The sequence below is a fragment of the Coregonus lavaretus genome (assembly GCF_964263955.1).
Source record: "Coregonus lavaretus genome assembly, contig: HAP1_SCAFFOLD_1654, whole genome shotgun sequence".
NCBI classification, from domain to species: Eukaryota; Metazoa; Chordata; class Actinopteri; order Salmoniformes; family Salmonidae; genus Coregonus; species Coregonus lavaretus.
The window spans coordinates 87,970-102,281 of NW_028158275.1; the positions used below are offsets into that span (position 1 = coordinate 87,970).

A 14,312-nucleotide genomic window follows, 5' to 3' on the forward strand; every position below is an offset into this window, starting at 1 on the left:
ACCAACTAGGTCAGGACCTCACCTAACACCAACTAGGTCAGGACCTCACCTAACACCAACTAGGTCAGGACCTCACCTAACACCAACTAGGTCAGGACCTCACCTAACACCAACTAGGTCAGGACCTCACCTAACACCAACTAGGTCAGGACCTCACCTAACACCAACTAGGTCAGGACCTCACCTAACACCAACTAGGTCAGGACCTCACCTAACACCAACTAGGTCAGGACATCTTAGAGAGAGAGAGACTATAAGGGAATAGGGTGTATTTTGGGATGCATCATGTGACTCCTGTTGCAGTATCACTAGCTTTCTGTATGTGATTCAGTCACACTACTGTCGTAATGTCATACTGCTGTCACTGCGTCGCCTCACACTGTCTGATCATCATTGTGACCCATTCTGAATTCATTCTGTGCCTCATTTCAATAAAGCCGGTTACACACTAGGATGTGTTTTTTGCCAAATGTTTGTATGACGTCATGATGTTTACAGGAAATCTTGGACAACTTGGAAATATCTGGTACAATTTGTGTAATGTACAATGTTCCATGAACACTTGTGATGTGATGATGTGATGTTGGTTGTGCACAGTGGTTCTGTTGTACAATAATGATGTGATGTTGGTTGTTCCCAGTGGTTTTGTTGTATTTGTCCTTCTGAAAATGTTTTTGTTTGACTTTTCCAGATAAAAACTGCTCTACACCTGTTATTGAATGTGCGTCAGGGGATAGGACAAAATGCAAAAATGGCGGCACCTGTTATATCTTTGCTGGAGTGGTTCACTGCACTTGTCCACCAGGTAAAGGTGCTAATTTTATCAGATACTGCACTGTACTGAAAACTGCTGTTTACTCTGAGAAAACAAGGTCCTACCTACAACCAGAAATGCTTCTTTGACTTGCCCCTGTAGAAACCCTTCTGGTTCTTTTTTAGAACCCTTTCTTCAGAAGGACCTCCTTGGTTCCAAGGTTCCATCTACAACCCTTTCTCCCTCCAACCCTTTAGAACCATTTTCTCTAAGAGTTTAGCTTACAGTAAAGTTACAAAATACCTGCATCTGGGTGATTAATCCTGTTGATATATTGTTATCTGGCTTTGCTTAAGGTACATGAAACCACAAAACACCTAGTTTTTTTTTTCTCCTGCATTTCAGGAAAGTTATCCTGCAACAGGGTGATCAAATTAAGATATTATATCTGTAATCCATTAAAGTCAAATTAGTATTATGCCTCCATCTTTGTACGCAATCACTGTTAAGCGATTTATTCATTAAGGCCCTCCGGTTGTTTTTAGACGCTCTTGTTGTTTATTCTACATTAATCCCTTTTGTAAATTCGGTAGTAAAAAACTGAGTCCTAAATGGCCCCATATGGCTCTGGTCAAAAGTAGTATAGGGAATAGGGTGTCATTTGGGACGCTGGCAAAGAGAGACTCTGTTATTGTTATTGATGACTCTGTGTGCGCCCTATTATTACCAAACCTAATTTAAATAACATCCACCAGATCATAATAGAGAGTAGTCGACCAAAGCCATGCATTACTTGAATGAGTGTCTAATTATACATGTAGGAAAATACAAACTCCCCTCAATTCCTATATGTAGGTTGGTGGTTGGACTATATTTGTATTTCCACTGTCTAAGGGCCTCTATCAAATCCTATTTCCTAGTATTTCCACTGGCTAAAGGCCTCTATCTAACTAAGAAAAACATAACATATGTAAAGCAGAAATTATATAAAAGAAAAACGTCTTGCAATGACAGGAGCGTCTTGAGAAATGCAAATCCAAGCCTGTGTGACAGAAGTGGTGTGGGTAGAAGAATAGAACACAGAACACAGCTCCTATTCAACACACACAGACATCAATCAGCTCTTTGATCCAAACCCCAATGCATACAGGATGGGGAGCCCATGACTGCTCTGCACCCGTGAACCAGTGTGTGTTGAATCCCTGTGACCCGGAGGGGACCCTGTTCTGTGAAGAGCTGGCGAACGGCTTCAGTTGCGTCTGCCAACACGGGTACATGGGACGGCTGTGCGAAATCCCCATAAGTCACTGCGTGGATGGGCTGTGTCATCACGGATCAAAGTGTGTGGATCTACCGAGAGGATTCAAGTGTCATTGTTTACCCGGTAAGCTAATCACCAGGAACAAAGAACCAGGGGGGGGGTGATTTTAATGGGGGGGGTGTGCGTGCTTGGAGTGTGCGCGTGCGTACGTTGCCCTGTAAGACATTGGCTCCTTGTTACTGAAACCTGTGGTGATGTTTATATTTATTTCAGGGTCTTGTCCCTGCATTTAGGATGACTGAATACTAAATGACTGAATTCCCAAACCTCTCCTCAAGTACCCCCAGCCGTCCCACTTATTTCATACTAAAACTAGAACACCTGATTGAATTGATAAAGGCTTTGGTGAGTAGTTGACCAATTGAATCAGGTATGATAGTGGCTTAAGTTAAGCAGTAGATGGGAGCCAGTAGAAAGGTGTGTTAGTGGGTTAAGGAGCCAATAGAAAGGTGTGTTAGTGGGTTAAGGAGCCAATAGAAAGGTGTGTTAGTGGGTTAAGGAGCCAATAGAAAAGTGTGTTAGTGGGGTAAGGAGCCAATAGAAAGGTGTGTTAGTGGGTTAAGGAGCCAATAGAAGGTGTGTTAGTGGGGTAAGGAGCCAATGGAAATGTGTGTTAGTGGGTAAGGAGCCAATAGAAAGGTGTGTTAGTGGGTAAGGAGCCAATAGAAGGTGTGTTAGTGGGTAAGGAGCCAATAGTAAGGCGTGTTAGTGGGTTAAGGAGCCAATAGGAGGTGTGTTAGTGGGTAAGGAGCCAATAGAAAGGTGTGTTAGTGGGTTAAGGAGCCAATAGAAAGGTGTGTTAGTGGGTTAAGGAGCCAATAGAATGTGTGTTAGTGGGTAAGGAGCCAATAGAAAGGTGTGTTAGTGGGTAAGGAGCCAATAGTAAGGCGTGTTAGTGGGTTAAGGAGCCAATAGGAGGTGTGTTAGTGGGTAAGGAGCCAATAGAAAGGTGTGTTAGTGGGTTAAGGAGCCAATAGAAAGGTGTGTTAGTGGGTTAAGGAGCCAATAGAATGTGTGTTAGTGGGTAAGGAGCCAATAGAAAGGTGTGTTAGTGGGTAAGGAGCCAATAGTAAGGTGTGTTAGTGGGTTAAGGAGCCAATAGAAGGTGTGTTAGTGGGTAAGGAGCCAATAGAAAGGTGTGTTAGTGGGTTAAGGAGCCAATAGAAGGTGTGTTGGTGGGTTAAGGAGCCAATAGATTGTGTGTTAGTGGGTAAGGAGCCAATAGAAAGGTGTGTTAGTGGGTTAAGGAGCCAATAGTGGGTGTGTTAGTGGGGTAAGGAGCCAATAGTAAGGTGTGTTAGTGGGTTAAGGAGCCAAAATAAATGTGTGTTAGTGGGTAAGGAGCCAATAGAAGGTGTGTTAGTGGGTAAGGAGCCAATAGAAGGTGTGTTAGTGGGTTAAGGAGCCAATAGAAAAGTGTGTTAGTGGATAAGGAGCCAATAGCATCCCAGAGAGATGAGTAATGTTTGATAAAGAGGTATTTAGTACTGGGATAAAGTCACTCGATGAACTGCCAATAGAACGTTCTAGGAATTTAACTAAAAAACACATTATTACATGTCAAAATGATTCCCCCATTATTCCACCCCTTAATTCAGAGGGTCAGAAAACCACTAGTCTCATTCGTCTCTTCTTCATGCAGGTTTAACGGGACAATTCTGCGAGGTGAACACAGACGACTGTGAAGAGAAGCCGTGCGGTGTTCTAAGTATTTGCAAAGACACCATCAACGGCTACAATTGTTTCTGTGCACCTGGATTTATTGGTGAGTAGCTATGTTATCAAGGCAATATCCCCATTGCTCGTAACTCCATCGACTCTTTGCCTTTTGGTGTCAAAGACCTCGAGCCTCCCTATGTAGGTATTGTTAAACACTTATTTACCTTCCACATATCATACGGCAGTTCCATTACACACTTCTCTCATTATCATACAGTTCCATTACACACTTCTCACAGTATCATACAGTTCCCCTTCTCTCAGTATCATACAGTTCCACTTCTCTCAGTATCAAACAGTTCCACTTCTCTCAGTATCATACAGTTCCATTACACACTTCTCCCAGTATCATACAGTTCCCCTTCTCTCAGTATCATACAGTTCCACTTCTCTCAGTATCATACAGTTCCATTACACACTTACATTTACATTACATTTACATTTACGTCATTTAGCAGACGCTCTTATCCAGAGCGACTTACAAATTGGTGCATTCACCTTATTTTTTTGGGTGGGGGTGTAAGGGGGGGGGGGGGGTAGAATGATTACTTTATCCTATCCCAGGTATTCCTTAAAGAGGTGGGGTTTCAAGTGTCTCCGGAAGGTGCTGAGTGACTCCGCCGTCCTGGCGTCGCGAGGGAGCTTGTTCCACCATTGGGGTGCCAGAGCAGCGAACAGTTTTGACAGGGCTGAGCGGGAACTGTGCTTCCGCAGAGGTAGGGGGGCCAGCAGGCCAGAGGTGGATGAACGCAATGCCCTCGTTTGGGTGTAGGGACTGATCAGAGCCTGAAGGTACGGAGGTGCCGTTGCCCTCACAGCTCCGTAGGCAAGCACCATGGTCTTGTAGCAGATGCAAGCTTCAACTGGAAGCCAGTGGAGTGTGCGGAGGAGCGGGGTGACGTGAGAGAACTTGGGAAGGTTGAACACCAGACGGGCTGCGGCATTCTGGATGAGTTGTAGGGGTTTAATGGCACAGGCAGGGAGCCCAGCCAACAGCGAGTTGCAGTAATCCAGACGGGAGATGACAAGTGCCTGGATAAGGATCTGTGCCGCTTCCTGTGTAAGGCAGGGTCGTACTCTCCGAATGTTGTAGAACATGAACCTACATGATCGGGTCACCACCTTGATGTTAGCGGAGAACGACAGGGTGTTGTCCAGGGTCACGCCAAGGCTTTTTGCACTCTGGGAGGAAGACACAACGGAGTTGTCAACCGTGATGGCGAGATCATGGAACGGGCAGTCCTTCCCCGGGAGGAAGAGCAGCTCCATCTTGCCGAGGTTCAGCTTGAGGTGGTGATCCATCATCCACACTGATATGTCTGCCAGACATGCAGAGATGCGATTCGCCACCTGGTTATCAGAAGAGGGAAAGGAGAAGATTAGTTGTGTGTCGTCTGCGTAGCAATGATAGGAGAGGTCATGTGAGGAAATGACAGAGCCAAGTGACTTGGTGTATAACGAGAATAGGAGAGGGCCTAGAACTGAGCCCTGGGGGACACCAGTGGTGAGAGCACGTGGTGCGGAGACAGATTCTCGCCACGCCACTTGGTAGGAGCGACCTGTCAGGTAGGACGCAATCCAAGAGTGAGCCGCGCCGGAGATGCCCAACTCAGAGAGGGTGGAGAGGAGGATCTGATGGTTCACAGTATCAAAGGCAGCAGACAGGTCTAGAAGGACAAGAGCAGAGGAGAGAGAGTTAGCTTTAGCAGTGCGGAGAGCCTCCGTGACACAGAGAAGAGCAGTCTCAGTTAAATGACCAGTCTTGAAACCTGACTGGTTTGGATCAAGAAGGTCATTCTGAGAGAGATAGCAAGAGAGTTGGCTAAAGACGGCACGCTCAAGAGTTTTGGAGAGAAAAGAAAGAAGGGATACTGGTCTGTAGTTGTTGACATCGGAGGGATCGAGTGTAGGTTTTTTGAGAAGGGGTGCAACTCTCGCTCTCTTGAAGACGGAAGGGACATAGCCAGCGGTCAAGGATGAGTTGATGAGCGAGGTGAGGTAAGGGAGAAGGTCTCCGGAAATGGTCTGGAGAAGAGAGGAGGGGATAGGGTCAAGCGGGCAGGTTGTTGGGCGGCCGGCCGTCACAAGTCGCAAGATTTCATCTGGAGAGAGAGGGGAGAAAGAGGTCAAAGCATAGTATGAGCAGGACCAGCAGTGTCATTTGACTTAACAAACGAGGATCGGATAAAGTCAACCTTCTTTTCAAAATGGTTGACGAAGGTATCCACAGAGAGGGAGGAGGAGGGGTGGGGGGGAGGAGAAGGTGGCAAAGAGCTTCCAAGGGTTAGCGGCAGATGCTTGGAATTTAGAGTGGTAGAAAGTGGCTTTAGCAGCAGAAACAGAGGAAGAAAATGTAGAGAGGAGGGAGTGAAAAGATGCCAGGTCCGCAGGGAGTCTAGTTTTCCTCAATTTCCGCTCGGCTGCCCGGAGCCCTGTTCTGTGAGCTCGCAAGGAGTCGTTAAGCCACGAAGCAGGAGGGGAGGACTGAGCCGGCTGGGAGGATAGGGGACATAGAGAGTCAAAGGATGCAGAAAGGGAGGAGAGGAGGGTTGAGGAGGCAGAATCAGGAGATTGGAGGGAGAAGGATTGAGCAGAGGGAAGAGATGATAGGATGGAAGAGGAGAGAGTAGCGGGAGAGAGAGAGCGAAGGTTGCGACGGCGCATTACTATCTGAGTAGGGGCAGAGTGAGTAGTGTTGGAGGAGAGTGAGAGAGAAAAGGATATATAGTAGTGGTCGGAGACATGGAGGGGAGTTACAGTGAGATTAGTAGAAGAACAGCATCTAGTAAAGATAAGGTCAAGCGTATTGCCTGCCTTGTGAGTAGGGGGGGACGGTGAGAGGGTGAGGTCAAAAGAGGAGAGGAGTGGAAAGAAGGAGGCAGAGAGAAATGCGTCAAAGGTAGACGTAGGGAGGTTAAAGTCACCCAGAACTGTGAGGGGTGAGCCATCCTCAGGAAAGGAACTTATCAAGGCGTCAAGCTCATTGATGAACTGTTCCAAGGGAACCTGGAAGGCGATAAATGATAAGGATGTTAAGCTTGAATGGGCTAGTGACTGTGACAGCATGGAATTCAAATGAGGAGATAGACAGATGGGTCAGGGGAAAAAGAGAGAATGTCCACTTGGGAGAGATGAGGATTCCTGTGCCACCACCCCGCTGACCAGATGCTCTCGGGGTATGCGAGAACACATGGTCAGACGAGGAGAGAGCAGTAGGAGTAGCAGTGTTTTCAGTGGTAATCCATGTTTCCGTCAGCGCCAAGAAGTCGAGGGACTGGAGGGTAGCATAGGCTGAGATGAACTCTGCCTTGTTGGCCGCAGAACGGCAGTTCCAGAGGCTGCCTGAGACCTGGAACTCCACATGGGTCATGCGCACAGGGACCACCAGGTTAGAGTGGCAGCAGCCACGCGGTGTGAGGCGTTTGTATGGCCTGTGCAGAGAGGAGAGAACAGGAATAGACAGACGCATCGTTGACAGGCTACAGAAAATGGTTACAATAATGCAAAGGAGATCGGAATGAAATGAACTAAACATCTGGGAAAGCGAGAGAGCGGGTCCTCCCTCACTTACGTTTCACTGAAGCACCCAAATATAACTCTCCCAACTTCCACCTCAGAAACTATAATTGTTGTAAACTACAGCGGTTCAATGTTTTCTAGGAATAGACTAACTTAGTTTATTCAGCTAGCTAACTTGGTACAGTATTCTTCTGTGAAAACCGTCCAGGGCACCGAATCCTATGACACCACAGCCAACTGGCATGCCAGCCTCCAACAACACGGTTTAGCACCAATACTCGGTCACAACAAACCACCAGTGTGTCAACACGCCAAGCAGATCATTCGTGTCGGTGTCTAACGTTGTGGGTTAGTCCCGACAGCTTGAGCAAGTCCGTCGTCAACTTATTCAGCCAGTTAGTTAGCTAGAATAGTTAGCATACTAGCTAGCCATTGCTTTCTGCCAACGAAGAAACCCCTCCTCCCACGGCACGAACACACAGAGAGAGCCAAGCTAACGTTAACTAGTCACCCATGTCCCGAGTTCACTTGAACGACTCTGGTTACCAGTATGTAAAAAACAAAACACAAATGTAGGTTATAACTTATCCCTAGCAGCTACTGTTAGCTAGCCAAGTGCAAAGCTAGCCACTGAATCGACTCAGCCAGTTCGCGTCTGTTCGCTAGGTCGTTCCAGCTATTGTTTAGTAGCTATCCAGGTAGCAACAAGCTAGCTACATTTCGAGCACAGTAGCTACTAACTACCTAACGTTAACGCTTCAGACAATGAGGTTAGAAAAACTGCTGAATGGTAGGCAGCTAGCTGGCGTAATTACAGGTACTCTCAAGCGTGAAACAACTATCCACAGTTGCTAATAGTTACCAGTAGCTACCCGCTAGCTCGTCCAGGTAGTGGGTTAGCTAGCCTCGTGCTTCACCGGGCTCAGTCGAATACAATACTTACCTACAATACTTACATACAATAACCTACGATAACTACAATGACCTACGATAACTACCTACAATACCTAACTACAATCTAAATACATGGTTTAAGCTTTACTCGACACCATATAAGCCAAACTTACCTCCCGCCAACTTTTTTATACTGTATTCTAGTCAATGCCATCCTATTTAATTATTGCTGTATACAGTATCATACAGTTCCACTTCTCTCAGTATCATACAGTTCCACTTCTCTCAGTATCATACAGTTCCACTTCTCTCAGTATCATACAGTTCCACTTCTCTCAGTATCATACAGTTCCACTTCTCTCAGTATCAAACAGTTCCACTTCTCTCAGTATCAAACAGTTCCACTTCTCTCAGTATCATACAGTTCCACTTCTCTCAGTATCATACAGTTCCATTACACACTTCTCTCAGTATCATACAGTTCCACTTCTCTCAGTATCATACAGTTCCACTTCTCTCAGTATCATACAGTTCCATTACACACTTCTCTCAGTATCATACAGTTCCACTTCTCTCAGTATCATACAGTTCCATTACACACTTCTCTCAGTATCATACAGTTCCACTTCTCTCAGTATCAAACAGTTCCACTTCTCTCAGTATCAAACAGTTCCACTTCTCTCAGTATCATACAGTTCCACTTCTCTCAGTATCATACAGTTCCATTACACACTTCTCTCAGTATCATACAGTTCCATTACACACTTCTCTCAGTATCATACAGTTCCACTTCTCTCAGTATCAAACAGTTCCACTTCTCTCAGTATCAAACAGTTCCACTTCTCTCAGTATCATACAGTTCCACTTCTCTCAGTATCATACAGTTCCATTACACACTTCTCTCAGTATCATACTCTTCCCCCTTCCTCTCCCCCTACATCTCCCCCTTCCTCTCCCCCTTCCTCTCCCCCTTCCTCTCCCCCCTTCCTCTCCCCCCTTCCTCTCCCCCCTTCCTCTCCCCCTACATCTCTCCCTACCTCTCCCTCTTCCTCTCCCCCCTTCTTCTCCCTCTCACCCCTACGTCTCTCCTTCTTCCTCTCCCTCTCCATATCCCCCCTTCCTTTCCCGCTACCTCTTCCCCATTCCTCTCCCCCTACCTCTCCCTCTTCCTCTCCCCCTACCTCTTCCCCCTTCCTCTCCCCTTCCTCTCCCTCTTCCTCTCCCCCCTTCCTCTCCCCCCTACCTCTCCCTCTTCCTCTCCCTCTTCCTCTCCCCCTTCCTCTCCCCCCTACCTCTCCCCCTTCATCTCCCCCTTCCTCTCCCCCTACCTTTTTCCCCTACCTCTCTTCCTCACATCATTAAGGAAGCTTATTTGATTAAAGGGGTTCTGTTATCTATGGACCCCATCATGTGTCAACATCTGGCAGATGCTTCTGTGTGTGTGTGTGTGTGTGTGTGTGTGTGTTTTCCTGGGTGTGGCATGTGTCTGTGTGCGTTCAGTGTGTGTGCGTGCGTCAGTATGTAGCCTATGCATGTGTGGACCTTCATGCAGTGAACCTCTCCTGTCTTTCCAGGTAATAACTGTGAGATGGAGGTAAATGAGTGTCTGAGCCAGCCCTGCCACAACGGAGCTTCCTGCTCTGATGAGCTCAACGCATTCAGCTGCTTATGCCCAATCGGAGTCACAGGTACACACACACACACACACACACACACACACACACACTGCATGTATCTAACCTGGATGTGTTTGTGCTCTAACCCTTATGTCATGTGTGACATCACAGGACATTGACTGTAGGGGTTGGCAAGGCACACAAATAGATCTGGGACCAAAACATCAAATCAAATCAAATCAAATTGTATTGGCCACATGCGCCGAATACAACAGGTGCAGACATTACAGTGAAATGCTTACTTACAGCCCTTAACCAACAGTGCATTTATTTTAAATAAAAAAGTAGAATAAAACAACAAAAAAGTGTTGAGAAAAAAAGAGCAGAAGTAAAATAAAATAACAGTAGGGAGGCTATATATACAGGGGGGTACCGGCTAGTTGAGGTAGTTGAAGTAATATGTACATGTGGGTAGAGTTAAAGTGACTATGCATAAATAATTAACAGAGTAGCAGCAGCGTAAAAAGATGGGGTGGGGGGGCAGTGCAAATAGTCCGGGTAGCCATGATTAGCTATTCAGGAGTCTTATGGCTTGGGGGTAGAAGCTGTTGAGCGGTACCGCTTGCCATGCGGAGGCAGAGAGAACAGTCTATGACTAGGGTGGCTGGAGTCTTTGACAATTTTGAGGGCCTTCCTCTGACACCGCCTGGTATAGAGGTCCTGGATGGCAGGAAGCTTGGCCCCAGTGATGTACTGGGCCGTACGCACTACCCTCTGTAGTGCCTTGCGGTCGGAGGCCAAGCAGTTGCCATACCAGGCGGTGATGCAACCAGTCAGGATGCTCTCGATGGTGCAGCTGTATAATTTTTTGAGGATCTGAGGACCCATGCCAAATCTTTTCAGTCTCCTGAGGGGGAATAGGCTTTGTCGTGCCCTCTTCACGACTGTCTTGGTGTGTTTGGACCATGATAGTTTGTTGGTGATGTGGACACCAAGGAACTTGAAGCTCTCAACCTGTTCCACTACAGCCCCGTCGATGAGAATGGGGGCGTTCTCAGTCCTCTTTTTTTTCCTGTAGTCCACAATCATCTCCTTTATCTTGGTCACGTTGAGGGAGAGGTTGTTATCCTGGCACCACACGGCCAGGTCTCTGACCTCCTCCCTATAGGCTGTCTCATCGTTGTCGGTGATCAGGCCTACCACTGTTGTGTCGTCGGCAAACTTAATGATGGTGTTGGAGTCATGCCTGGCCATGCAGTCATGGGTGAACAGGGAGTACAGGAGGGGACTGAGCACGCACCCCTGAGGGGCCCCCGTGTTGAGGATCAGTGTGGCAGATGTGTTGTTACCTACCCTTACCACCTGGGGGCGGCCCGTCAGGAAGTCCAGGAAGTCCAGTTGCAGAGGCAGGTGTTTAGTCCCAGGATCGTTAGCTTAGTGATGAGCTTTGAGGGCATGATTAACCATAATCATGATTAACCCCTTATAAATCATTTGAAATACCTTACATTAAAGTATGTTTCTAAGATGTAAGATATAGAACAGGGCTCTCCAACCCTGTTCCTAGAGAGCTACCCAGACATTCCATGTATTTAACTATTCCACAACTAGCACACCTCATTCACCTTGTCAACTAATCATCAAGCCCTTGAATAGGTGAATCAGCTGAGTTAGTTCAGGGCTACAACTACATGGTGAAATGTCTGGGGGTCCCTGAGGATAGGTTGGAGAACGTCTGGGGGTCCCTGAGGATAGGTTGGAGAACGTCTGGGGGTCCCCGAGGAGAGGTTGGAGAACGTCTGGGGGTCCCTGAGGATAGGTTGGAGAACGTCTGGGGGTCCCCGAGGAGAGGTTGGAGAACGTCTGGGGGTCCCCGAGGAGAGGTTGGAGAACGTCTGGGGGTCCCCGAGGAGAGGTTGGAGAACGTCTGGGGGTCCCTGAGGATAGGTTGGAGAACGTCTGGGGGTCCCCGAGGAGAGGTTGGAGAACGTCTGGGGGTCCCCGAGGAGAGGTTTTTGAACGTCTGGGGGTCCCTGAGGATAGGTTGGAGAACGTCTGGGGTTCCCTGAGGAGAGGTTTGAGAACGTCTGGGGGTCCCCGAGGAGAGGTTGGAGAACGTCTGGGGGTCCCCGAGGAGAGGTTGGAGAACGTCTGGGGGTCCCCGAGGAGAGGTTGGAGAACGTCTGGGGGTCCCCGAGGAGAGGTTTGAGAACGTCTGGGGGTCCCTGAGGATAGGTTGGAGAATGTCTGGGGGTCCCAGAGGAGAGGTTGGAGAACGTCTGGGGGTCCCCGAGGAGAGGTTGGAGAACGTCTGGAGGTCTCTGAGGAGAGGTTTGAGAACGTCTGGGGGTCCCTGAGGATAGGTTGGAGAACGTCTGGGGGTCCCCGAGGAGAGGTTGGAGAACGTCTGGGGGTCCCTGAGGACAGGTTGGAGAACGTCTGGGGGTCCCCGAGGAGAGGTTGGAGAAGGTCTGGGGGTCCCTGAGGATAGGTTGGAGAACGTCTGGGGGTCCCTGAGGAGAGGATTGAGAACGTCTGGGGGTCCCTGAGGATAGGTTGGAGAACGTCTGGGGGTCCCCGAGGAGAGGTTGGAGAACGTCTTGGGTCCCCGAGGAGAGGTTGGAGAATGTCTGGGGGTCCCAGAGGAGAGGTTGGAGAACGTCTGGGGGTCCCCGAGGAGAGGTTGGAGAACGTCTGGAGGTCTCTGAGGAGAGGTTTGAGAACGTCTGGGGGTCCCTGAGGATAGGTTGGAGAACGTCTGGGGGTCCCCGAGGAGAGGTTGGAGAACGTCTGGGGGTCCCCGAGGAGAGGTTGGAGAACGTCTGGGGGTCCCCGAGGAGAGGTTGGAGAAGGTCTGGGGGACCCTGAGGAGAGGTTGGAGAAGGTCTGGGGGTCCCCGAGGAGAGGTTTGAGAACCACTGATCTACAATTATTCGGGTGTAGTTGAATGTTAGATCAACTGATTCTTATTGAAATTAGATAATATATAGTTATGCTACCCGTATGTGGAGAACTTGATCCATCACCAGTTGTGATCACGTAGGAGTTCAATAACAAACCCATCCAACACCAGTTGTGATCACGTAGGAGTTCAATAACAGAAACCCATCCAACACCAGTTGTGATCACGTAGGAGTTCAATAACAGAAACCCATCCAACACCAGTTGTGATCACGTAGGAGTTCAATAACAGAAACCCATCCAACACCAGTTGTGATCACGTAGGAGTTCAATAACAGAAACCCATCCAACACCAGTTGTGATCACGTAGGAGTTCAATAATAGAAATCCAACACCTTTGCTGAGGTCTGTTTTACGAAGTGAAGTAAAGCAATGTTTTTTTAATTGTTTTTAATGTGTCAAGTCTTAAAGCAATATAACTTGACTGCCTACAGCAATCCAGTGTAATTAGCTATGCTAATATTCCTATATGCATGTAAATTAATGCTGTCCTGTACAAGAGGTGTGCAATCATTATAACTATGTCAGTGTTCATTATGTTCAATACACTGGGTTGTATCCCAAATAGAACTCTATTCCCTTATAGTGCACTACTTCTGACCAGAGCACCAGTAAACGTATCAGGGCTCTGGTCAAAAGTAGCGCACTGTAAGGGAACAGAGTGCCATTTGGGCTGCAGCCTGGGTCATGTGAGGCCATATTGAAAACATAAGGGATCATTTATCTAATGTCAGACGAGAGGCCCCTCTATTATTTCTCAGGTCACTTCCATCTGAATTGTTCGGGAAATTGTCTGAGTTAACTAGATGAATATATGCAAATTGAGGGATCCATATTGTAGAAACCCATCTTGATCTGAGTTTCACTCATTTACTTTTAGTTCAGAAGGTGGATAGCTCGGAGGCTTTTACTATTTCAGTTGAAAAGGAGAATCTTTTTAACACTTGGTTTATAATTGGTAGGAATGGGAATGTTGCTGCTCAGACCTCTTTAATTTTGTCTTTCTCTACAGGCGACTACTGTGAAATCAACATTGATGAGTGTCTGTCAGGGCCGTGCAGACACAACAGCACGTGTATGGACCTGGCCAATGGCTATGAATGTGTCTGTCTACCCGGCTTTACTGGTCAGTGTATCTAACTTACTGAATTTAATTGAATTAATGAATGCATACTGAACTAAATAAGCATCGACAACATAACCTACTGAATATGAATCCTGTAGCTTTATCTTAGCAAAACTACAGTAGGCTCAATTCACTCTAATCTGCATGACCATATTCATGCCCTACCACAGCCTTACAGGTAGATGCTTCCAGTTTTCGCCAAGAGAATCCTTCACACAGATGTTTGTGTCCATGGACAGTGTAGTCTACAAACAAAGATGTCTATGGAGTTTGATTGATTTCCAGTGTACGTCTTCAACAACGTGTTGCTTAGGTACACTGGCAACCACAGTCTATGTTTTGTACTCTAGTGTTGCTAGGCAGCGGTGGAACCATAGAAATAGAATTTGTATGGGGTGGAAC

At 47.4% G+C, this 14,312-nt stretch overlaps 1 protein-coding gene across 1 annotated transcript in view; it reads left to right on the top strand.

Moving 5' to 3' along the window:
* Positions 1-13,910, top strand: part of LOC311124209 (uncharacterized protein) — a gene marked incomplete at both ends in the record, with an annotated part of 68,349 nt that extends 54,439 nt beyond the window's left edge. Inside the window, 3 exons of the mRNA XM_084198398.1 lie at positions 3,718-3,840; positions 9,782-9,895; positions 13,797-13,910. Of these exons, the coding sequence (XP_084054524.1) occupies positions 3,718-3,840; positions 9,782-9,895; positions 13,797-13,910 (351 nt within the window). The remainder of the gene's footprint in view (positions 1-3,717; positions 3,841-9,781; positions 9,896-13,796) is intronic.
* Positions 13,911-14,312: the final 402 nt, after the last annotated feature.